This window comes from Notechis scutatus, chromosome Z, assembly GCF_049901735.1.
Source record: "Notechis scutatus isolate UNSWTSFEM ecotype Mainland chromosome Z, rNotScu1.2, whole genome shotgun sequence".
Taxonomy (NCBI): domain Eukaryota; kingdom Metazoa; phylum Chordata; class Lepidosauria; order Squamata; family Elapidae; genus Notechis; species Notechis scutatus.
Window position 1 is genome coordinate 123554299 of NC_142025.1, and position 27581 is coordinate 123581879.

Consider the following 27581-nt stretch of genomic DNA (forward strand, 5'->3'; position numbering starts at 1 on the left):
CAACAGTGAAAGGGTGATTTTTTCTGCTTAATGTGCAATCATATTCCTTTACTTGGATTACCATAACTAGTTAGCTGGTTAGGCAGAAAGTCTATGCTAAAAGAATGACTTTCTGCTCCCTGTTTAATTTCTTTCAGGGACGCAAATATAAATTTAAGTTTAAGGAGATTTCACCAAAAACCATGTTCAAGCCATTTTAAAAATAGTTTCACTCTGTTGCAACAAATGGATTCTTTCCATTAAGCTATGAGCATTTCTAGAGTGTCATTATGTGTAGTTAAAGATACCTGACTACTGCAGATGTCCTAATCACTTGTCCATTATATGGCAGCTCATCAAGGGCTCAATACATAGAGATATTGCTTCACAAAAACGACATACTAGTTTTAAAAGAAACAAAAAATAATAATTCTATTTTGTTCTAGTCACTTGAACAATTAAGTTGATAAGATATCTTATACACCACAAATTGAGTTTATATTTAAAAGTAATTAATTCACTTAAGTGCCTACTGTTTCCTACCTCTAGGATTCATTTCATTATATATCTTGCATTATTTTTTACCATATTTTTTATTTTACTGTTTTATCTTCTCTAATTTTATTGTATTTTACTGTGTCTGATCCTCATTTTAATAATATGAACCACTGAGTAATTAGTAGAGATTACTACTATGGTTTGTACTGGGATGATTTTGCACTGGAACTAAATAAATAAATAAATACTATTTCATTACTTCAATACTTAAACACTGATTACTTCATTACCTCAAAATATAAGTTTTCTACCTCATGACCAATGATTAGATAATTATGTCTCTAAATCAATTTCTATAAAATAATCAATTTATCAATTGATTAATTGACTTATTGTTTGATTGATTAGTGTGGTTAGAATGTTTAGTGCAAATAGTGTGATTACTGATCAGTGTAAATGATCAGTGATTTATATAATTTAATTGATTAGTAAAATTAGTGATTTCATGAATTTAATTGACCAGTGTGATTAGTGATTAGTATAATTAATTGATTAGGCTGATTGTGATTATAGCTTAGTGTAATTAATTGATTAGGCTGATTGTTGCTTAGTGAAATTACTTGACTAGCGTGATTATTGTATTTTATTAATTAGTGTAATATTGGCTATATTGATTACCCAAATATCTTGTTTGATTGAACAATTTTATGAACGTACCATCTCAACAAACCTTCCATGCCAGGAAAAAAATCCAATGCCAAATAACAACCCAAAGAGAAAGAAATCCCCACCAATGAACCACAAGACTCCGGCACATGCCTTATATGTAAAGAAACTCTAAAGGATAATGAAAATTCCACCAAATGTTCCCTATGTGACAATTATGCTCACCATGGCTGCTTGGGATTACCCAAGCAAATGACTCAATTCCTAGAATCATCCAACCATGCATTTCCATATTTCCATGTTGGGCTAAATTGTGGTTGTACATTGAAAACTATTTGTACTGTATATAGCTAGTACTTACTTACAATTATTGGTAACTTTTGAACTGGTAACTATTCAAAGTTACAAAGGCACTGAAGAAAGTAACTTATGGCTGTTTTTCACATTATGACTATTGCAGAATCATGCAATTGAAATTTGGATGCTTGGCAGCTGGTTCATATTTATGATGCTGTGTCCTGGGGCCATGTGATCATCTTTGGGACCTTCTGACAAGCAAAGTCAATGGGAAAACCAAATTCACTTAAAAACTGAAGTTCTTTACTTAACAACTGCAGCAATTCATTTAACAGTTGTGGCAAGAAAGGTTGTAAAATTAGGCAAATCTCACTTAGAACTATCTTGCTTCACAACATAGATTTTGGGCACGATTGTGGTCATAGTCAAGGACTTCCTATATAGTCTCTTGTTTTATGAACACTGCTCAGAATCACTACATGAGGAGGTGTGTTATAAAAATTTGATAAATAAATAAAGGGGACATTACAAACCAAATAGTAATTTACTTTTACAAATAAATTTCTTTTTCTTTTTCTTCCTTTTTCTTTATTTTCTCTCTGCCATTTGTAAACAACAATAAATAAGAATTCAGTGAAGATCTCGGTGTTAAGGATTGAACTTAAGATAAAAAACATTTATTCCATTTTAAAATAAGTTCATCCATTTCGCAATTGTCAACCAAGCCACGTTTAATGTACAATTTAAACAACCCGTTATTCGTTAAAATTGCAGAAACCATAGTTCATATTGACATTATTTTCCCCTTATCTTTAAAATTTTAAATTATGTAAATCATCCTAGGGTTAACATTTTATAATTACTACTGGATTGATGCCAATGTGGCTGCTGTAATACAACTGAATATTTGCTTTTTATAACAAGACAATATATTTAAGAAGTAAAAAAAATGCCACACTCGTCAATATAAAAAATCCAGCCTCCCCTACATTTTAGCTTAATTCCAATTATGATTATGATTTTTTATCTATTTTATTTTTTTCCAGATTATGTTCTATTGTACTTTATTAATTTATTTGATTCTTTTTATTAGATTATATTGTTTTTTATTTTTATTTTAAATATGGTTTTACACTGTGTAAGCTGTTTCGAGTCACCATGGGCGAATAGCAATATAAATTAAATAAATAAATATACTTTATTCATTAACCATGAAATTCAGTCAATTAAACATTCAAAAATGCATCACAAATACCATTGACTGGTGCTAATGGTTGATACGGGTTGCTGACAGCATCCCAGGTATCAACTAAGTACCTTTTAAAGATGTACGATGTTCTGAGTAGCAGTTTTTTGCAATTCCGCTGGTAATATTGCAGAAAGCTGGAATTTCTTGATGTATTTTGTAAAATTCTTGAACATGGTGCCAAGTGCCCCAATGACAATGGGTATCACTGTTACATGTTTCATTCATAATTGCATAGTTTCGATGGCCAGGTTGTGATATTTCATGGTTTTTTCTTAGTTCTTCTTCTTGGACTCTGGCATCTCCTAGTACTGAAATATCAATAAATTGTACTTTTCAGTTTTCGACAACTGTAATATCTGGCATGTTGTGTTCCAAATGGTGATCTGTCTATATTCGAAAGTCCCACAAGATCTTCACCTTCTCATTTTTAATAACTTGTTTCACTTTATGTTCCCATGATTTTTCAAATACAGGTAAGTCGTATTTTTTACAGAACGAAAAGTTGATTAATTTAGCAACTTAGTCGTGTCTAGCTTTGTAATTAGTTTGTGCAATTTTGCTGCATTTACATATTAAAAGTGAAACGGTTTTGACTTTGTCCTTGCAAATGGACCAGCAGCCCCAGCAGCTGAGAGACTAATCAGTCAGTTCAGTCAGAATTTTGAACTTTATTCCCTGGAGACGTAAGAAGTCTGATTGAACTGGTAGTCACACGGTCTTTTTTTGTTGCCCTGCATGGAGGAGAAGAGTGCTGGAAAGCAAGTTAGTGAGGGATTGGTGTTTGTTCTGGAATGGATTTTGCATTATCATTATTTTGAAATGGGGTAGAAATGAGGATATGGCATTATCTTTTGCCTTTGGATAGGATAGAAGTGAGGATTTTGCATTATAATGCAAAGTCTCATTTCCACACCATTTCAAAAAATGAAGTTCTTCAAAAAAAGAAGCTCTTCCAAAAAAGAAGCTCCAACTTCTTTTTTGGAAGGTCTGATTGATCCTTTTTTAAACTGATAGTCACATAGTCTTCTTTGGTTGCCCTGCATGGAGGAGTATGGAGCTGGAAATCAGGTTAGTGAGGGAATGGGATGGAAGTTAGGATTTTGGATTATGATTGCTTATAAGTAAGTAAGAACCAGTAAAAGAGGAATGGAAAAATCCCTCTCTGAAGATCAGCATTTTTCAGTCTTGGCAAGTTTAAGATGGGTGAACTACATGCTACCTTGAGAATTCTGGGAATTGAAGTCCATGCACCTTAAAATTGCCAAAGTTGAGAAGCATGAGTCTACACTATAGCTTAGGATTTTCCATTCCTGATTTATTTAAAGTCTGGTGCAATTAAATAAATCAGTTGTAGTTTCCTTAACAAATAGTGATTAAAGCAATATGAACAATAGATGCAGATGTTTCATTACTAAACTAGGTAACATCATCAGTACTAGAAGGGAGTGGAGTCTGCTCTTATTTTCATATATTAGTGGCTTACCCTCAGTGTTGACCAGCTGCTTCACAAACAATATTTTGATTGGTGCCAGATCTCTATAGCCTCAGGCAGAGAAGAACTATTTTGCACACCTCCTCCAAATGTTCTTTAAAATAAAGAATTTCCCAACATTCCTTTTGGAAACTCCAACATGCAAACTGTGATTACTCCTCCTAAAATGAATCTTCTTTACCTGGAGCTTCAAAATTTGCTGTTTGCTGGGAAGATATGTAGCTAAAAATCAGTCTACATTTAGTGTACATCTGATTTTGGGATCCAACTTTAGGTTACATTTTTGGCTGATTATTTTATTTCTACTATTAGTAAGGAAATGAATGAGAAATCATCATTTTTATAATTATTCCTGAAGTGTGTATGCATAAAAGGCAGCACTGGTCACTGATCATAACAGCACAAGAACAAGCACTAAGCACCAGATCTACAGTAGCAGGGATTTACCACACTAGATGGAACCCAAGGGCTAGATCAGTGTCGCTCAGCTGAAAGATGTAAGGATTTTAACTCCTAGAATTCTCTAGCCAGTCATCAAGGAGTTTCCACAGAAGACTGTGAAGAATAATAGAGCTAAGAATCTCTGAGAGTTCCAGATTCAGAAGGACAGGCAGGCATTAGATAATCTACCAGACACTGTAGCAGTAGACAGATTAATAGACAAAGACCAGAAGAGCTCAGGAGGCCAGGCAAGCCGGGCAAGGTAAGGCACCCCTTGACAAGAGTGATGTAGAGTTAGTCACGCCCCCCCAGTCACATGACTACCCAGCCATGCCCACCCAGTCACATGACCACTAAGCCACACCCACCAAGCCATGCCCACAGAATTGGCAGTAAAAAAATTTGAATCCCACCACTGATTAGTTTGTAGTGCTTGTTCTTTTTTTTTTTAAACAAATTTTATTAATTTTAAAGACAAACAAACCATCATTAACCATTAAATACATATACCTCTTTCCATTATAAATTTTACAAGTCAAATAAAACATTATTTTATACAACATAATTCTATTTTAGACCATTTCCATATGAACATACAAATATCTCTTATCAAATTTCTCCTTATTTCTCTTTACTCTTACTCAATTTCATTATTATTATTATTTTTCTCTATATTTATCCAATTTATAATTATCATCTATTTCTCTCTGACTTGGTTACCATTATTCTCATCCTACATTCCTGCAAGGTTTTATTAATTCTCCCACATACATAAACACACAAAACACAAAAATATAAGAGATCTTTTAGGAAAGTAACTTGGCCCCAGATACCTCTCTCTATATGGACTTCAATTATGTTCATGCTCATCTTACATGCCATTAGCTATTTTATTTACCATTCTATATCTTCTATATTAGCTTCTCCACACATTTCACTCTTCTTAATTCTATCTTATTTAATTCATTTTAATTTAAGTCATTATATTTGTATCTTTTGTCCATTCTTTATTATCCATTTGTCTCATTCCCTATAGTAAAAAGAAAAAAGAATTTCTCCTGAAATCTCTAATCAGAGTATGATGCCTTTCTATCATCCCCCTAAATTAACATTTAAAATAACACCTAATACCCAATCTGATTCTGCTTGGTACATTCTATCTACTAACTTTTAAAAAGAAAAATAATAAATCCAAAATGATTAAATACATAGTTAAATAATAAATCTAAATATTGAATCTTATAACATTCCAATTATCTTTTCCAAAAACAAATGCTACAATAATAAGTTTATAATAGCATCAACACCATAGTCAATTAGACTCTTTAATTAAACTCAATATTCTAAACATTCCCTTTAATATTTTATTAGGTTTTAAAATCAATCATTACTAAACATTTCAATATTTTATTCTCTTATTAATTCTTATAACATTCTAATTTTCTATTTCTAATACAAATGCTACAGTACCATCTTATGTACCTTGCAGAATCTTTTTGAAGAAATTATACATTACCCTTTGTCCCTAAAAAAATTCCTCTTTTCCCATCTTGTTTCAAAGCTTTGTGGCTTTTTTCCACCTTTTCCCTTCCTTTCTTCTCCCACCAGGCCTTCTTACTGCCCCCCCTCTCCTAGCCTCTGCCATGTTGGCTTCCCTCTCTGTTGTATTCCTTTTTCTTTTGTTTTCTAACATTATATTGATTTTGCATCTTATTTCTCTCTTTCTTGGGTGTTTTTTTAAGTCTTAAATCCTTCATTTTCCTTCCTCTCTTTCTCCTTTCTTTCTTAATTAAATTTTGAGATTCATTAAAGATGGCTTCTTCTTCTTCTTCTTCTTCTTCTTCTTCTTCTTCTTCTTCTTCTTCTTCTTCCTTCTTCTTCTTCTTCTTCTTCTTCTTCCTCCTCCTCCTCCTCCTCCTTCATCTGTTGTTGTGTTTGTTGATAGATAGCAAGCGCCATTTCTAAAAAGAGAAAAGCTTCTTTCACAGCGTCCTTGCCTTCTTTTTTTATTTTTCCATATTCTTTTCTCAGTTCATCAACAGATAAAGCCATTATAAATCTTTTCTTTTCTTTTTTTTCCTCTTTCTTCTTAAAACAACCAAGATGTTTCAAAAGTTAGAACAGTCCCAAAGTCCCAAAGTCATCAATCAGTCCAAGCCAAAACAAAGTTCTCACTTTCTCTTCCTGGGGTAATATCAATTAAGAAAAAAAGAAAAACCCAATCTCTATTTTAAAGCCTTATTGCAATAAATTTCAGTCTTCAAATCCTTAAGGCATCTCCTCCAACAAGATATATATATACCTTCCCACTTATCACAAAAAACAAGTTTTTACCTTCTATAAAAAGACAGGTTTCTCAATATCCATTTGTTGATTCCATAGGGAAGGGGAGTAAACTTTCCTTTTCAGCACCTCAAAATTTCCGCTTATAATTCTCTTCTGGAAAATATCTTTCAAAAAGCCATAGTTTTCAGGATGTTAAATGTATCTTAAAGTCCTGGGTCAGCCAAGAGAAACTTTCACTTCAAAAACTTTCTCCTCTTCCTCCTGCACGTTCTTACCCAGCTGCCAGCTTCTTTGTAGCGGCCATTACAGACCGCCGCTGCACCGTTCTTGAGAAAAGGGGGTTTTGCCAGCCGGGGAGGGGGTCTGCAACACCCCAAACCCCTCTCCGGATCCCCTATCTTCAGCCGCCCTGCAGGGCAGCCTTAGCCTCCAAACCCGTCCGGATCGGAGGCACCAAAATGGCTAGCACCACAGGGATCGTGCAGTATCGCGAATCCTGCCACTAGCAAAGCCGAGCAAGCCCTCTCTTCAATAGTTTGTAGTGCTTGTTCTTGAGCAGCAAGTATTAAACCTGCCATTTCTTCCTTGATGGAAGAATAAGCCATGCCCATGTCAAGCTGTCATCACATTTTCCTTCAATGTTTTTCAAGTGCTGTCCATGCAAAGCTTTGGTTTTCCATCAATTTAATCTATCTTCCAGCTGTATTTCCTTATATTCTGCCTCTGCTTCTGTTGTTTTTATAATGTTCTCTGTTTTCACAGCCTGCAGCAATTTTTCTGTACTTTGGTTCACATAATCATTCTGTTATAGTTATAGTTATAGTTATAGTTATAGTTAGTTATAGTTATAGTTATAGTTATAGTTACTGTTACTGTTACTGTTACTGTTATTTAAACATGGAACTCAGTCAACTGAACATTTAAAAATGTATCACAAATATGACTGACTGGCTCCAATGGTTGATACAGGTTGCTTACAGCATCCTAGGTATCAACAAGAATCTTCTTAAAATGTATGTTGTTTTGAGTACCACAATCTTTTGCAGCTTGCTGGCATTGTAGCAGGAAGCTGCAAATTCTTGATGTATTTTGCAAAAAAACTTGGACATTGTAACAAGTACCCCGATGACAATGGGTATCACTGTTACATGTTTCATTGAATAATTGCCTAGTTTCGATATCCAGGTCATGATATTTCATAATTTTTTCCAGTTCTTTTTCATTAGAATTATGATTATACATTTTTGTCATTCTAAGAAATGCAGCAAAATACTTAGGCCTTCTAAAACATTTTGGGATTTGGCTTCTTGAAATTCATTGAAAGTAAGAAACAAAACACAGATATCAAACCACTATTAGACCAATATCTTTAAGGAAAATTTAAGGCAGTTACATGAGGGAAGCTAAGAAGTAATTCTCCATCACAATCTTCTTCCAAACTCTTTATTCAATTCCCACAACAACATAACTGTGAATGCTATCATGCTTCAAGGGGGACTAGTATTGATTGTTTCCCAATTTCTGGACGACCATCTTATCCATAACACCAACATCTGGGTCTCAACCATCCAGATTTGGAAGAGTAGAAATTAGTGGTTATTTTCCTCTATTTTTTTTTAAAAAAACATACTTCTGAAGAATATTAGGATGGTTGGCAATATTTTTTTTTACTCAAATATATTATGAGACTTATGGGTTCCAGGACACAAATTCAATAAGTATGAGACCACTGAACATTGTAATATTAAAAACCAATTTTTAAACACAATTATCTTCTTGATTAGCTATTCCCATTTATTCTTATTGGAGCTCAGAATAATGATCTAATAGTTCAAAAAGAAAAGATTCATGGAAACTCTCTAGGTCCTAAAGTTAACTTGGAAATATTATCAAAGCTAATGCTTTGAAAGTCGCCTTCTTGTGTGACTCTACCTCAATACCTATCTACACATCCTGAACATTATGAAAAAGTTGTTATAGAAGAGAAAAATGTCTGAATGTTAAATGAGAGTTTGCAGTCACACAGGTTCTCTGTATGTTTATTTTTCCAGTACTGTCTAACTTCCTGGTTTGTCTTATTTTCATGGGAATCTTCATGCAAAGTAAGAGTGACATGCTAAATTATCTGTCATAGTTTCACAGAGTGAGTGTAATAGCGATATATATCTGTGTCCCTATATATCAAGGTATTGTCTTTTTTGTCACATTGATATGCTGATATGAGGGAATAACACAGAATCCCCAAAGCACCCCCCAAAACCCAAACCCTTTATATTATATGGAAAATAACCAATTTATCTTCATTCAAGATATAAATATCAGTTTTATTTTTTTATTAATTGCTCCTTGTTATTCAAATCAGGTCTCAGAATAATGATATAGCACTTGGGAGAAAAAATGCAGCCCAGCAATCCAGCTGCTGAAGCCAAAATGGAGAAGATCTCCACAGCAACCACGTATTTTCCCTTGGTGCTCAAATAGGTGGGAACAAATGACACCCAGACACTGCAAAAGACCAACATGCTGAAGGTGATGAATTTGGCTTCGTTGAAGCTGTCAGGTAAATTCCTAGCCAAGAAGGCCACTGTGAAAGTGACAGCGGTCAAGAGCCCCATAAAGCCAAGGACAGTATAAAACATTGTGGTTGAACCTTCGTTACATTCCAGGACAATTTCTTCAACCATGGAGTGCATGTCTGAATCTGGAAATGGGGGAGACATTGCCAACCACACTACACAGATGGTGAACTGAACCGTGAAGACAGATAGGACAATAGTGTTGGCCATCCTTCTCCCCACCCATTTCCTCATTTTGGAGCCTGGCTTTGTGGCCATAAAAGCAAGAACTACTATGGTTGTTTTACCCAAAATACAAGAAAGAGCTATAGAGAAAGTGATGCCAAACGTAGTTTGTTGCAAGAGACATTTCACTTGATCAGGTTGCCCAATGAATAGCAGAGTGCAAAGGAAGGAGAGCAGGAGAGCAATGAGAAGTGTGTAGGTGAGGTTCCTGTTGTTGGCTTTGACAATGGGAGTGTCCTGGTGTTTAATGAAGATTCCCAGGACCGCAGCTGAGATGACAGAAAAGGATACTGCAATCATTACCAAAGAAATACCCAACAGCTCTTGGAAAGTTAAATAAGTTACAGTTTTTTGAAGGCAATTATCTTGACCCTTGTTTGGATATTGATCCTCTGGACATGGGAAACAGTCATCTAAGTCTGAGGAAAAAGAACGAATAAAACTGCTTCACAGAACCATGATAGGTTTTAAGTATGAAGAATTAATAGCATACTTTGTTTACTAAGATATTATGACTTCATATTATTTTTTTTGAAAATAATATACAAAATGCACTAAAGTATACAACCTATCAGATAAGATTTTCAGACACCATAATACTTATACTTAATAAATTTATATTTATTAAATTATCCATACATTCAACATATTCCTTTGCTTACCCATTTGGTCAGCTATCTTCCCTTCTGGACATTGTCTACAGTCATAGCAGCAGGATAATTGCCCTTCAATTTTTACCTTGCTGGAGCCAGAAGGACATTTCTCATTACAGATGGAAAGAGGCATTGTCTGTTATAAATAAAGTGAGATTTCATTCATATGAAGAATGTATGTGTTGGGAATGTCCATTTCATCAATTATACATACCCAAACTCTTCCCATCCTCATCAGTCCTTAATGTCCAATTTCACCATTTTCTTTTGTTTTAAATTCATTAAAATTCAGTTCAGTTCAATTAATTTGTTCCTCAATCTTAAGCAAGTAGAAGAGGTGTGAACTTCAACTGCCAGAATTCCCCAGCCAGTATGTTGAAGTTTGGAATTGAAGTCCACACCTCATAAATTTGCTGAGTTTGAGAAACAAGCACCTGCTGTTTTTGATCTGAAATATTCATTTTTAATATATATTTGCATTCTATTTTATCATATACCAATTTATATTATTGCTTTGTTTTAGCTTATCTCAATGTCATTGCATTGAACTCAATGCTCATGCATTGATATGGTCAACTGACTAATCGCAAAATCCAGTACTACAATTACTGTGATGATTTTGCATTGGAGATAATAAAAGGTTATGGGCATTTCAATTTTAAGTCACCCGTTAATATTTTAGCAGCTTATACTCACATCACATATAAAAAATATTGAGGCTGCTAAATCCAAAGGTTGTTGTCTGGATATTCATTTAATCATTTATTTCTGTGGATGAATGAATACGCGATTTCTTAAAAACTGAAAAACGAGGCACACCTGGTTAAATACAAGGGGCCAAACAGCATCCATGGTAGAAATGGTGTGGAACTTGTCTGGGGGAGCCATGGGATCAATGCTTCCAATTTGGACTCTTAGAAAGGACTTGTTTGGAAATGTGACCCAATTGAAAACATCAAACCCAGTTTCAAATTCTCCATTGGGGCCAAAAGAAACCTGTTCTCCAGCACTGTTGTTAAAAGAGACTTGCTGCAAAAAATGGTGGAGCTGAATGAAAAATCAAAGTAATATAAATATTAACTGGATTCCTTGAAATCATATGGAGAAATCTCAGTTCCTTCTGTTTTGCTTACAGTCAATGGAATGCCATTTTTTTCATCAATCTACACTGTTTTTAATTGAAAAACAAATAAATAAAAAATAATTGAGAACCATTTAAATTTGAAATTTTCTTCATGCTATTGATTGACAAAGTTTTTACATTTGAAACTGTTAAATATACAGGTTGTAGATTAAATAAGATCCTTTACATATTATTTCATACATAAAGTACATATTCAGAGTTTTGCAGCATTAATTCAGCTCCAGAAAAATAAACACAGATGGCTGTGTTTATTTACAGCTCTTATACACATAATAAGTAGATTTTATAAACCAGTTGTAGATTTTTCCAACATGCAGCAAACTCAGACAGAAACATATTGCAAGTAACTTCAGCACACAAGCAAATTAGTTTTTCTTTTACTTTAGTTCAGCAGACAAGCAGAAGAGAGAAGCAGTTCATTTCAATAGACAGATTCAGAACTCAATGGCTTCAGTGCTACACAGCTTAACATAGAACCATGCCTAGGCTACTTCTAGTTTCAGTTTCCATTCTAGGCTATTTCTAGTTTCAGTTTCCAAACTGTCCCCATTGGCTGATTTAGTTACCATGCCTATTCATTGGCTGACCTTGTTACCAAGCTCTATCCCAGTTCATGAATATACAACGTAAGTTATATATTTAAATTTTTTCAATATCTTCATTTTATTTTCAAACTTCATCCAATTTTGCATGCACGATCTTTGTTATTCAGATCATTCAGATCATATTTGAAAAATAATGATAGTTTTTTTTTTAAAAAAATCTTTTCTTCATATAACAAAGCCAATAATTATATGTAAAAGGATGGACCATGAGGGGAGGTATTTCATAAAAAATATGAAATACCAATGAATAAATATTCTTTCATTTTTTAACTGTCCAAAAAAGAAGGAAATGAGAAAAAAAAATCCAGATTACAAACTAAACAATGTGGTATATGCAGTACAATGCCGTGAAATATGTGGAGATTTCTTCATTGGGGAAAGAAAACAACTCTTTCATAAAACATGGCACAACATGAGAAAGTAAACCCATGAGGATATCTAGAGTCTGCATTTAAAAGACAAATTTTGAAGACAACGAAGTCCACATTTTGGAAAGAGAAGACTGCTGGTTTGAAAGAGGGATCCAAGAGACCCTATGTCAAAATTGATCAGCTCTCTCTCAACAGAGGGGGAGGGATACCACATCATCTATCTCCAGTCTTTTAAAGCCAGTACTTTTATACCTGATCATCCTTTATTTTGCATTAGCAAATGTTACCTGCCACGTTGATTGAATGAAATGCTCCTGCCTCCTCTGATCAAATTTTCGACCATCTTTGAGTTGGGAGGCATGCAAGGCCCTCAGAGCATGTGCCACAGCATAGACTGCATTGTAGATGCTGTAACTAAGTCCACCCATGGTAGTCTCAAAAACAGAATTAGGAAGAGTGTCCAGCTTCTCTTCTCCAGTGCAGATCCTTTCAGCATTCTCCTCTGAAATATCACTAGAAAATGAGCATTCAAATACATCTTTCCAGAAATCCCTAATAAACCCATTGTCTTTTTCAAAAATTGGGTTTTTCATCTGCGTAAATTGTTTGAATCCTATTAGCTCTTTTGAATGAAGTGCAAAGGAAATTGCACCATGGAGAAAATCTAGGGGGAATGGTCTTTGCATTAGAATAGAGGTGAATTCCATTTGAGCTGACATGATCCAAACTTTGGCTTTTCTCTCCTTTGGAATATCATCAGAATCTAAAAGAGAGAGCATCATCCTCAATGGCACTGTGTTTTCAGCATTCAAGATCACAGCAATGACTGTACTCCCCATGATTATTCTATATAATTTATCTGCTTCTTCCACCATTTCAGCAGCTTCATTACCATACATCATTTGGGGAAGACATTCTGTAAAGTCAAAGCAGATTCCTCTCTCTGAAAACATGGAAAGACTCTTTCGAATGAACCTCTCTCTATATTCCTCAAACTGAGAAATCATTCCAACCCAGATCCATCCAAAATGCAACAGTAAGTACAGGATTCCTTTAAATTGGTGGATCTCATCAGGGAACATCCATTTTACAAAAAGTGCTGAATTGTCATTATATGTCAAGGGTGGTGATCCAAATGTGATCTAAGTGGGGAAAAGACAGAAGAACCAGAGGTTTTTTAGAAAAAAATATATAAAGGACTAATGCATATAACTTTATGTACTAACTGGGCCTGAGTGGGTGTTCCAGGCAAGTTCCTAAAAATGAAATTTTTACCAAATAATGTCTGCAAATTTAGTACTGCTCATCAAGCAAAAAGTAGAATCCATTCTTCATAATCTTCATATCTACTAACTTCCTCATAATTAAATAACGCATATTTTTTGCTTCCAGAATCCTTTTCATAAGAGTGATTATCAGGACTCAACATTTGAAAATAATACACTTGTGGACTTTCCATCTTGTTCCATATTTTACTCACCTGGGGAAATTTATAGTTGCACAGAGTGGTTGCCATATTGAGACAGGTTTTAGTCTGGGGTCCTCCAATGATGGCCACCATATTTGTCTGGTCATCACATTTGTAATTTGGGATAAATTTATCTTTTGTAGATAGAAATTCCATTGCTAAAAGGTAAGTTGTATAATCCTCAAGATAGTTGGTAGCAATGTGGAAACCAAGGCTAACATTGGACAAAATCCCAGAATTTTCATTGATGTCCTTTACAGCAAATGCCAGAGCCAAAGTGTGTTGGTAATTTTGGGTGAGGAACCTTCGCGGGAGAATTACAAACTGAATGAATATACTTATGCTTTAGATTCGGACAGTAAATATTTTAAATATATGTGTGTGTATATACATATATACACACACAGATTTAAAATATCTACTGTCTGAAGATATCTACTGTCTGTCATACAGACACATATACACAATACATATATACTTAGTGTGTGCATATATGTGTGTTTGCACATGCATTCATATATACTTACACACAAAAACGAATATCTGGAAAACCATAATTTGATTATATGATAGGGAATCATAGATAGGGTGGAGCAGTAAGCTAAAATCGAACTGAGAAAGCATTTGTACCCTGCTTTCTTCTGTATTTAAGATTCTTCTTCTGTACTTAAGATTTTAAATTCATGATAAAATATCTCTTCCAGAATGAATTTGGATGCTAAGGTAGTATTTGATTTCAGTTTTGTCTATATTTTGCCCAATTTTTTCTAAGAGCAGGAAGTCAGTTCCATTTTTCCACCATAGAATTGTAAAAACTAGAAAAGTTTCTCAAACACATCAGAGGGCTTAGTGTTTTTATTTTTGGTTGAGATGAAATGTGAAGAAGTTTGGGATTATACTGAGGAGATCTCCAAGTTTTGAATTTTTCAATCTTTTTAGTGTCCTAGAAAGTTGATTTGTCTCAATTTAACCTCCAGTGATTGAACAAGCTGATTTTCTCCCAGTTATGGAAGTAAAAATGGCTAACCATGGACACTGGATTAGCATACTGACCACTAGCAACTGAAATGTTTCAACAGAAAAATGGAACATAGATAATACAGTATAGGCAGAAATAAGGAAAATAAGAAGAGAAGCTGGAGGAGTAGTAACAGGGGGATACTTACATGTACTGATCAAGTACTTCATGAGAAGGAAGGCTTTGGAAAGTGATCTCATTTGAAAGAAAGAAGACTTGATAAATAATTGCAGCAATGATTAAGTCTCCAGACTGATAATACTTGTGAATGACTGGAAGAGGACTACTGAGCTTGCAATTGTAAATAGGAGAAATTAACAGGGTAGGAAAAAAAGATAAAACTACGGTCCTGATCATAACCAACTCAGTGTAATATATAGTCATTATAGACATTAAAGAACAACTGCTATGTTACCATTCAACCAAAGCCATGGGTTGGGCACTCATTTACGTTATTAAAGATAATACAATGAAGGTTATCTGGAATTAAGACAAGGATGTATCACAGATCAAACACAAATCCTTCTTTTTCTCCATGCAGTCAGTTCTTTATATTTCTGAACAGATGTGAATGCTATGTAATGTCTTAATCTTAGGGTCATAATTTTGTCAGTGCCTACTGAAATTCCCTTTAGAGATAGAGTAGAAGGGAAACTGACTATACTTAATTAGTAATCAGTACTATTATTTTTTCCAAAAGTACTGTCTTTGAAGAATATCAGAAGGAAGCATGTTTACCACATCTCAGTACTCACTGCAACACTGCTATGAACCTTTGAAATTAATACACAAAGTAGAAAATGGTGCAGTGGGAGGTTATATCCATGAAGAAGAAAGAAAAATACAATTAGAAAGAAAAAGAAACATGTCTGTTGAGGTCATAGTGTTCTCTCCTTTGTTAAATACAGGATCTACCTTATAAAGTGGTACTGTAACAATTACTTAAGCTTTAGAAGAATTTACTGATCCCATATCCCATAAACCTGTGCATTTTGTTAGGTGGGACCTAGCAGGAAAGCACTTTCTGCCCTGGCCTTATCTTGGAGATTGTTCCATACTAGCAGGCTTGTAGGCCTGCATTCTGATTGGTCCGGAAAAGCCGGGCCGCGATTGGACGATATATAGCAATCCTGATTGGTTCTTTTACAGGTTGCCGTGATTGGGTAAAACCAAGCGTGGCAAGCTCAAAAGCTTGTCATAGGCTGCCTATTCGCAGCCAGCTCTATAAAAAGAGCTGCCACGGCTAGGGTTTTCGTCTCAGTATCTGATTTCCTAATAAAGGGCTGTTGTTACTATTTCGAGTCTCGTCTCTCCTTGGGGCCCACCGCCCAGAGTTAACACTGGCGACGAAGGTGGGATACTGAGACAACAGATCTGAATAGCACATGGCAGAAAGCGCATAGACGACCAGCAAAATGGCCAGCAGCGCCGTGCCACCCGCACCATTCAATCTGGCCAGCGAGGACTGGGAGTCCTACATTGATCATTTCCAAATGTTCTTGGAATCAAACAACCAGAAGGACGCCACCGGCAGCAAGAAGCGAGCGGTCTTTCTAACACACTGCGGACCTGCTGTTTTTAAAATGGCCAAGGCACTCGCGAAGCCCGCAGACATCAAGACGATGGATTGGGATACCCTAGCTCCCATCCTCTGGAACCACTACGCCACGGCGGTGCCGACTCTCATCCGTCGGCATGACTTTTACCAGAGGGATCAGCACAAGGGCGAGAGCATCGGAGAGTTCGTAGCCGACCTGAGGGACCTAGGAGACTTGTGCGGATTCGCCAATCTAGACGAGGCCATGCGTGACCGAGTCGTCCTTGGCCTGAAAGACCCAACTTTCCAAAGCAGGCTGATGGCTAAAGGGGACATCTCCCTAAGCCGACGCTGTAGCCGAAGCCACCGCAGCCGAGGCCACCCGTAAGTCAGTGGCGCGAATGCGGCATTCAAATGGAACCGACCGCCAACCCATCAGCGAGACGGCAACCGCATCAGAAAAACACGCAGCATCCACCCACCATGGCGACATCGAATCCCCTTCTGACAGTGAAGAGGAAGAAATTCACAGACTACAGTCGGAACGCGAGCGGCGAGACCGGCGCAGTCATAAGTCAAGTTACCAATGTGCCGGCTGCGGAGGAAATCACCCGCGTTCCGAATGCAAGTTCCTGGATGCTGTTTGCCATTTTTGCGAAAAACGAGGGCATATTGCCAAAGTATGCCGCAACAAATGAAATTCCAGCCCCCGACGACGGGGAAACAGCCCAAGAATAATAGATGGTACCCCCACCATAAACCGGGACCGCCAAAATGACAGCAGATGGAACCGGGACAGCTGACCCAGGAAATTCATCGATGTATCCAGAAGAGAAGAAACACACCAAACAGTCATCATCGGCCACGCTTCATCATTAGACGCACGAAAGATACGTGTAGAGGTCACCATCGAGAATCAACCTTGCACCATGGAGGTAGACTCCGGCTCCTCCCTCTCTATGGTCTCCTGGAGGACCATAAAATGACTAATTCCCAGCATCCGCCACCAAGAGTTAAGCGACCAGAAACTAATATTGAGAGACTATCAAGGTAACCGCATTCCGGTCGCTGACACTGGACATTTTAAAGTTTCTTTCAAAAACCATACCACCACTCACGATCGTTGATAAAGACCAACCCAGCCTACTCGGGTAGCAGTGGTTCGCACCGTTGGGGATCGAGATGGCAGGCATCAACCACACAGAAGACGAAGACTGGGAAGCGACGCTCATTCGGGACTTCCAAGAAGTCTTCAGTGAACATCTAGGCAAGTACAAGGGGTCCCCTATCTCCTTTAATCTTAGCTCTGACATCGCTCCCATCCATCTCAAACTGCGCTGAGTGCCTTTTGCACTCAAGCCTAAAATAGACGAACAATTAGACAAACTAATAGAGCAAGGCATGTTAGAGCCCATTGATCATGCTCATTGGGAGACCCCAATTGTCACCCCCATCAAACCAGATGGCTCCCTGAGAATTTGTGGAGACTACAAGGCCACCCTCAACCATGCATTGCAGCAGAGCGCCTACCCGGTGCCGGTAGTCCAACATCTCCTACACTCACTAGGGGGTGGCAGAATCTTTGCAAAGCTCGACCTGGCTCAAACTTATCAACAACTGCCAGTCGATGCTGAAACTGCCAAAGCCCAAACAATAGTGACACATAGAGGGGCGTTCAAATGTAACCGGCTCCAATTTGGGGTCAGCGTCTCACCAGGGATTTTTCAAAGCCTAATGGAGAGATTGCTGCAGGGAATTAAAGGAGTCGTGCCCTATTTCGATGACGTTTTAGTAGCAGCCCCTACCAAAAAACAATTAGAAAAATGACTGAGGGCGGTCCTACAGAAATTCAAAGATGCTGGCGTCAAGGTGAAAAAGGAAAAGTGCCAATTATGTACTGAAAGGGTTGAATTTCTTGGATACCTCCTTGACAAACAAGGAATTCACCCCACAGACAAAAAATTGAAAGCCATCAAAAACACCCCCAGACCAAAAAACAAAATAGACCTCCAAGCCTTCCTCAGACTCATTCATTTCTATAACATTTTCCTACCCCAGAAAGCTACTGTCGCGGAACCCCTGCATAGACTCCTTGATAAAAAGGCTTCCTGGATATGGGGATGGTGAGAAGAGCATGCTTTTCACCAAATAAAGAACCTTTTGACTTCAGACGCAGTCCTCATTCAATATAATGAAACACTACCACTGACTGTTACTTGCGACGCACCGCCTTTCGGGGTTGGTGCCATCCTGAGCCACGTTTTGCCGAATGGAACAGAAGCCCACATTGCATTCTTTTCCAGAACCTTGTCCAAGCCAGAGAGGAACTATAGCCAGCTGGACAAAGAAGCCCTCGCCATCGTTTCCGCAGTAAAAAGATTCCACGAATACATTTATGGTAGGACATTTTCTATTATTACAGACCATAAGCCCCTACTTGGCATATTGGTGGGTGACAAACCCACTCCACACATCCTGTCACCTAGAATGACAAGATGGTCTGAATTTCTTGCCGCTTATAATTACAAATTGATCCATTGCCCGGGCAAGACTATCTCGCACACCAATGCTTTAAACCGCTCCCCCTTGCCAGACTTGCAAGATGACCCAGCACCCACATTACCAGTTTTGCAAATCGAAACGATACCCATGCCGCCAGTAACCGCGCAAGACATTGCACACGAAACTAAAAAGGACAAACGCTTGGCGCGAGTTCTCAGCTGGGTGGAGAGGGGATGGCCAGAAACCGAGCCAAACGAACTTTTTAAACCGTTTAAAAACCGGCAAACTGAACTCTTTTCGCAAAGAGGTTGCGTGTTGTGGGAAGACCGGGAAGTAATACCAGAGACACTACAGAAAAAAGTTTTAGACTTGCTGCATGAAGGGCACCCTGGTATTGTGTGCATGAAAGCCCTGGCCAGGAGTATGCTTGGTGGCCAGGCATGGACAAACAAATTGAAACCTGGGTCGTCAGGCATGGACAAACAAATTGAAACCTGGGTCGCCGCTTGTAACAGATGCCAAGAGACTCACTCGACTCCCCCAAAAGCCCCACCATTAGAATGGGAGACACCCAGAGGCCCTTGGTCGCGCATCCATATTGACTTTGCAGGGCCGACCAAGGGGCATACCTTCTTAATCACAGTTGATGCTTATTCGAACTGGCTCGAGGTGAGCAAAATGAAGACAACCACCACGGAAGCTGTCATCAAGAAATTAAATAGACTTTTCGCCACGCACAGTCTGCCAGATGTTATAGTATCTGACAATGGCCCACAATTTACCACCTTGGCTTTTGAACAATACTTGGCAGACCGCGGCATCTGACACGCATTGACTTCGCCAGCTCACCCGGCGGCGAATGGTAGAGCTGAACGCATGGTTCAATTTACAAAAAAAAAACTCTACAAAAAATGGAACATGGCAACATCCACGAGAAAGTCACCAAGATGCTTCTCTTACATCACATCACACCAAACACCACCACCAACAAGACCCCAGCAGAACTGCTAATGGGCAGAAGACTCAGGTCACCTCTGGACCGCCTGCACCCTGCCTACACTCCAGAAAAACCCCTCGGTTCCAGCAGCAAGCACCATGCCTTCAAGGTAGGAGAAACTGTTTTTGCCAAAAATTTTACAGGGGACCCACTTTGGATCCCTGCAAAAATCACCCAAATCACAGGCCCCTGCTCCTACCGGCTCAAGACCACCAATGGGAGGTCATGGAAACGTCATATTGACCAGCTAAGATCCAGACTGGCCACTTTCCCCCTCATAGACTCCAACCAAGAAATCAGAGGGGGGGGGAAACCCCAGGTTCGGAAAAAGAACAAACACCTGTGCAAGCAGAACACCCCCCAAAAACATTAAATAAAAACCAACAATACTTACCAGCCAGAAGGGAGTCGTGGCAGACGGGTACTTCGTCTGGAAGCAGCAGCCGGACAAGCTCTACCAGCCCAGAGAACCCAGGCAGGAGCAGCAGAGCAAACGACTCAACCGACCCGGAATCCCCAGGTGGGAGTCGCAGCTATAGGACAGGCTCGCCCTTCCAGACAGTTCCACACAGTAGCTTGAGAGAGCCCGTCCGAACCCGATGGTGAACAGAGACATTGTGAACTGTGCAAGTCTAGTAGGCAGGTACGAAGACCCACCTACTTGCGTGACTACGTCACCCCGCCCCTTGGACGGAACCAAGAGGGGAGGGGTGTTCCATACTAGCAGGCTTGTAGGCCTGCATTCTGATTGGTCCGGAAAAGCCGGGCCGCAATTGGACGATATATAGCAATCCTGATTGGTTCTTTTACAGGTTGCCGCGATTGGGTAAAACCAAGCGCGGCAAGCTCAAAAGCTTGTCATAGGCTGCCTATTCGCAGCCAGCTCTATAAAAAGAGCTGCCACGGCTAGGGTTTTCGTCTCAGTATCTGATTTCCTAATAAAGAGCTGTTGTTACTATTTCGAGTCTCGTCTCTCCTTGGGACCCACTGCCCAGACTTAACAGAGATCATTCTTGCTCTCAAGATGTGGCTGGCCCCAATCAAGTCATCCTTCTGGAAGGCCCTTAAAAGACCAGAAAGTCTAATGTCCTGGGGATCATATCTTAGAGGGGATCCTACTACATCACGTTATATGACAGAAAATGGTCTGTCTTGACATGACACAATATGATATTTAATTGAAGTGCACTGTCTGTTATCCTATTTTGCCATTTAGTTTCTATCTTTGTAATTTAGTATGGAATAAATCAACAAATGGAAGTTAAAATCAAATACTAATCTACTTTTACAAACCACTGCTATTTTTATTTTTTGTTCTTTTTTCTTTATTTTTCTTCTGCCATTTATAAAAAACAATAAGTAGCAATTTAAAGGAGATTTCACTTTTTAGTATGTAGCTCAAGAAAGAAACATTTATTACACCACAAAACAATTCCATCCATTTTACAGTTATTTATTAAGGATTAGATAGCTCAAGATTTTCAATCACCATAATACCGATTAAAAATTCAACCCCATTTATATTATTAAATCATCCATATATTCAATATATTCCTTTCCTTACCCATTTGGTAAGTTATCTTCCCTTCTGGACACTGTCTAAAGTCATAGCAGCAGGATAATGTCCCTTCTATTTTTACCTTACTATTGCCAAAAGGACATTTCCCATTACAGATGGAAAGAGGAATTGGAATTCTTTCACATGAAGAGCTTACAGGTTGGAAGTGTTTATTTTATCAGGTATATATACCCTAACTTTTCACAAGCTCTTCAAAACTAAGTGTCCCATTTCCCCATTTTCTTTTGTTTTAAATTTTAAAAAGAGTATAAATTTTAAAAAGAGCATCCAATTTTGGTTGCCACAATATAAAAAGATGTGGAGAGTATAGAGAGAGTGCAGAGAAGTGCAACAAAGATGATTAGGGAATTGGAGGCTAAAATATATGAAGAACAGTTGCAAGCAGTCTTCCAATATCTTAGGGCCTTCTACAAAGAAGAGGCATTCAACCTATTCTCCAAAGCACCTGAAGGCAGGATAAGAAGCAATGGATGGAAACTAATTAAGGAGAGAACCAATTTAGAATTAAGGAGAAATTTCCTGACAGTTAGAACAATTAATGGGTGGAATGGCTTGCTCCAGAAATTCTGGATCCTCCAACACGAGACATTTTAAAGAAGCGATTGGACAACCATTTGTCTGAACTGGTGTAGGGTTTCCCGAGTAAAGGGGGTTGGATTAGAATACCTCCCAAGTTATTCTGTTATTTCCCCAACCAGCATGCTGAAGTTGGGAGTTGAAATCCACACCTCATAAAACTTGCTGGGTTGAAGAAACACTTGTTTAACTGTTCCTTTTTTTCTTGTTTCCATTGAATTGTGGTCAATTCTGAGAGTCTGCCTGGAGACGTTTTCTTGCAAAGTTTTTCAGAAGTGATTTGTTATTTCCTCGTTTCTAGAGTGAGAAGATGCCTCAAATCATTCAGCTGTGGTTGTGGAAAGACTAGAACCACACCTTCTCCTTAATGATTTGAATTAAAGATTTGCTGATAATTCGCTCACTCAACTCTTGCCACAAAAATGCTTATTAACTTAATGTTAGCCCTAACCCTTTTTTTGTCCATAAGTCAACAATGTGGGGAAAATGTTTCTGTGCAATTATTAAGTCGAACTGTGCATGATGCCACTTATAAATAAATTCCCTCTTAGGAACCTGCAATCTAATTACAAGTCAGTTTTCTGTGTCATATTATTTTCCTCTTTTATTTATATAGGTTATATAATTTTTATAAAGATAATATCTCCTTCCCCCTTTTAATTATTTTTATTTATTTTATTTGTTAAATTTACACGCTGCCCTACAGCACATAAATGCTATCAACAGTGAAAGGGTGATTTTTCTGCTTAATCTGCAATCATATTCCTTTACTTGTATTACCATAACTAGTTAGCTGGTTAGGCAGAAAGTCTATGCTAAAAGAATGACTTTCTGTTCCCTGTTTAATTTCTTTCAGGGAGGCAAATGTAAATTTAAGTTTAAGGAGATTTCACCTAAAACCATGTTCAAGCCATTTTAAAAATAGTTTCACTCTGTGGCAACAAATGGATTCTTTCCATTAAGCTATGAGCATTGCTAGAGTGTCATTATGTGTAGTTAAAGATACCTGACTACTTCAGATGTCCGAATCACTTGTCCATTATATGGCAGCTCATCAAGGGCTCAATACATAGAGATATTGATTCACAAAAACGACATACTAGTTTTCAAAGAAACAAACAAAAAATAATTCTATTTTGTTCAGGACACAAATATATATCTAGTCACTTTAACTGTTAAGTTGATAGGATGTGTTATACACCACAAATTGAGTTTATATTTAAAAGTAATTAATTCACTTAAGTGCCTACTGTTTCCTATCTCTAGGATTCATTTCATTATATATCTTGCATTATTTTTTACCATATGCCATTTTATTTTACTGTTTTATCTTCTCTAATTTTATTGTATTATTGTATTATTATTTGACTAGTGTGATTATTGTATTTTATTAATTAGTGTGATATTGGCTATATTGATTACCCAAATATCTTGTTTGATTGAACAATTTTATGAACGTACCATCTCAACAAACCTTCCATGCCAGGAAAAAATGCAATGCCAAACAACAACCCAAAGAGAAAGAAATCCCCACCAATGAACCACAAGACTCCGGCACATGCCTTATATGTAAAGAAACTCTAAAGGATAATGAAAATTCCACCAAATGTTCCCTATGTGACAATTATGCTCACCATGGGTGCTTGGGATTACCCAAGCAAATGACTCAATTCCTAGAATAATCCAAGCATGCATTTAAATATTTCCATGTTGGGCTAAATTGTGGTTGTACATTGAAAACTATTTGTACTGTATATAGCTAGTACTTACTTACAATCATTGGTAACTTTTGAACTGGTAACTATTCAAAGTTACAAAGGCACTGAAGAAAGTAACTTATGGCTGTTTTTCACATTATGACTATTGCAGAATCCCAATGGTCATGCAATTGAAATTTGGATGCTTGGCAGCTGGCTCATATTTATGATGCTGTGTCCTGGGGCCATGTGATCATCTTTGGGACCTTCTGACAAGCAAAGTCAATGGGAAAACCAAATTCACTTAAAAACTGAAATTCCTTACTTAACAACTGCAGCAATTCATTTAACAGTTGTGGCAAGAAAGGTTGTAAAATTAGGCAAATCTCACTTAAAATTATCTTGCTTCACAACATAGATTTTGGGCTCAATTGTGGTCATAGTCAAAGACTTCCTATATAGTACCTTTTATTATGAACACTGCTCAGAATCACTACATGAGGAGGTGTGTTATAAAAATTTAATAAATAAATAAAGGGGACATTACAAAACAAATAGTAATTTACTTTTACAAATAAATGTCTTTTTCTTTTTCTTTATTTTCTCTCTGCCATTTGTAAACAACAATAAATAAGAATTTAGTGAAGATCTCGGTGTTCAGGATTGAATTTAAGATAAAAAACATTTATTTCATTATAAAATAAGTTCATCCATTTCGCAATTGTCAACCAAGCCACATTTAGCTTTAAATGTACAATTTAAACACCCCTTTATTCATTAGCATTCCAGAAACCATAGTTCATATTTACATTATTTAAGAAGTAAAAAAAGTGCCACACTCATCAATATAAAAAAACCAGCCTCCCCTACATTTTAGCTTAATTCCAATTATGATTATGATTTTTTATCTATTTTATTTTTTTCCAGATTTTGTTCTATTGTACTTTATTAATTTATTTGATTCTTTTTGTTAGATTGTTTTTTTATTTTAAATATGGTTTTAATCTGTGTAAGCTGCTTTGAGTCACCGTGGGCGAATAGACAGCAATATAAATTAAATAAATTAAATAAATAAATATACTTTATTCATTAACCATGAAATTCAGTCAATTAAACATTCAAAAATGCATCACAAATACCACTGGCTGGGGCTAATGGTTGATAGGGGTTGCTGCCAGCATCCCAGGTATCAACTAAGTACCTTTTAAAGATGTACGATGTTCTGAGTAGCAGGTTTTTGCAATTCCGCTGGTGATATTGCAGGAAGCTGGAATTTCTTGATGTATTTTGTAAAATTCTTGAACATGGTGCCAAGTGCCCCAATGACAATGGGTATCACTGTTACATGTTTCATTCATAATTGCATAGTTTCGATGGCCAGGTTGTGATATTTCATTTTTTTTTTAGTTCTTTTTCTTGGACTCTGGCATCTCCTGGTACTGAAATATCAATAAATTGTACTTTTCAGTTTTCGACAACTGTAATATCTGGCATGTTGTGTTCCAAATGGCGATCTGTCTATATTCAAAAGTCCCACAAGATCTTCACCTTCTCATTTTTAATAACTTTTTTCACTTTATGTTCCCATGATTTTTCAAATACAGGTAAGTCATATTTTTTACAGACCGAAAAGTTGATTAATTTAGCAATTTAGTCGTGTCTAGCTTTGTAATCAGTTTGTGCAATTTTGCTGCATTTACATATTAAAAGTGAAACGGTTTCGACTTTGTCCTTGCAAATGGACCAGCAGCCCCAGCAGCTGGAAGACTAATCAGTCAGTTCAGTCAGAGCTAAGAACTTTATTCCCTGGAGATGTCAGAAGTCTGATTGAACTAGTAGTCACACGGTCTTTTTTTGTTGCCCTGCATGGAGGAGAAGAGTGCTGGAAAGCAAGTTAGAGAGGGATTGATGTGTGTTCTGGAATGGATTTTGCATTATCATTATTTTGAAATGGGGTAGAAATGAGGATATGGCATTATCTTTTCTCTTGGATGGGATAGAAGTGAGGATTTTGCATTATAATGCAAAGTCTCATTTCCACCCCATTTCAAAAAATGAAGTTCTTCAAAAAAAAAAAAGAAGAAGAAGAAGCTCTTCAAAAAAAGAAGCTCCAGCTTCTTTTTTGGAAGGTCTGATTGAACCCTTTTTAAACTGATAGTCACATAGTCTTCTTTGGTTGCCCTGCATGGAGGAGAATGGAGCTGGAAATTAGGTTAGTGAGGGAATGGGATGGAAGTGAGGATTTTGCATTATGATTGCTTATAAGTAAGTAAGAACCAGTAAAAGAGGAATGGAAATATCCCTCTCTGAAGATCAGCATTTTTCAGTCTTGGCAAGTTTAAGATGGGTGAACTACATGATACCTTGAGAATTCTGGGAATTGAAGTCCATGCACCTTAAAATTGCCAAAGTTGAGAAGCATGAGTCTACACTATAGCTTAGGATTTTCCATTCCTGATTTATTTAGAGTCTGGTGCAATTAAATAAATTAGTTGTGGTTTCCTTAACAAATAGTGATTAAAGCAATATGAACCATAGATGCAGATGTTTCATTACCAAACTAGGTAATATCATCAGTACTAGAAGGGAGTGGAGTTTGCTCTTATTTTCATATATTAGTGGCTTACCCTCAGTGTTGATCAGTTGCTTCACAAACAACTATTTTGCACACCTCCTTCAAATGTTCTTTAAAATACAGAATTTTCCAACATTCCTTTTGGAAACTTCAACATGCAAACTGTGATTACTCCTCCTAAAATGAATCTTCTTTACCTGGAGCTTCAAAATTTGGTGTTTGCTGGGAAGATATGTAGCTAAAAAGCAGTCTACATTTAGTATACATCTCATTTTGGGATCCAACTTTAGGTTACATTTTTGGCTGATTATTTTATTTCTACTATTAGTAAGGAAATGAATGAGAAATCATCATTTTTATAATTACTCATGAAGTGTGTGTGCATAAAAGGCAGCACTGATCACTGATCATAACAGCACAAGAACAGGCACTAAGCACCAGATCTACAGTAGCAGGGATTTACCACACTAGATGGAACCCAAGGGCTAGATCAGTGTCGCTCAGCTGAAAGATGTAAGGATTTTAACTCCCAGAATTCTCTAGCCAGTCATCAAGGAGTTTCCACAGAAGACTGTGAAGAATAATAGAGCTAAGAATCTCTGAGAGTTCCAGATTCAGAAGGACAGGCAGGCATTAGATAATCTACCAGACACTGTAGCAGTAGACAGATTAATAGACAAAGACCAGAAGAGCTCAGGAGGCCAGGCAAGCCGGGCAAGGTAAGGCACCCCTTGACAAGAGTGATGTGGAGTTAGTCACGCCCCCCCAGTCACATGACTACCCAGCCATGTCCACCCAGTCACATGACCACTAAGCCACACCCACCAAGCCATGCCCACAGAATTGGCAGTAAAAAATTTGAATCCCACCACTGATTAGTTTGTAGTGCTTGTTCTTTTTTTTTTTAAACAAATTTTATTAATTTTAAAGACAAACAAACCATCATTAACCATTAAATACATAAACCTCTTTCCATTATAAATTTTACAAGTCAAATAAAACATTATTTTATACAACATAATTCTATTTTAGACCATTTCCATATGAACATACAAATATCTCTTATCAAATTTCTCCTTATTTCTCTTTACTCTTACTCAATTTCATTATTATTATTATTTTTCTCTATATTTATCCAATTTATAATTAT

The 27581-nt window shown here is 37.1% G+C and overlaps 1 protein-coding gene and 1 long non-coding RNA gene across 2 annotated transcripts in view; one reads left to right on the forward strand and one right to left on the reverse strand.

Moving 5' to 3' along the window:
• Positions 1-27581, forward strand: part of LOC148129224 (uncharacterized) — a 102657-nt gene that overhangs the window by 12259 nt on the left and 62817 nt on the right. The gene's annotated exons all lie outside the window — the stretch shown is intronic.
• On the reverse strand, positions 9204-14154 carry LOC148129225 (vomeronasal type-2 receptor 26-like; the record flags this gene model as incomplete). The annotated part of the gene is made up of 4 exons (XM_087947238.1): positions 9204-10128; positions 10372-10498; positions 12770-13624; positions 13963-14154. Coding segments are annotated over 4 exons (2070 nt in total), but the record flags the coding sequence as incomplete, so codon positions are not given.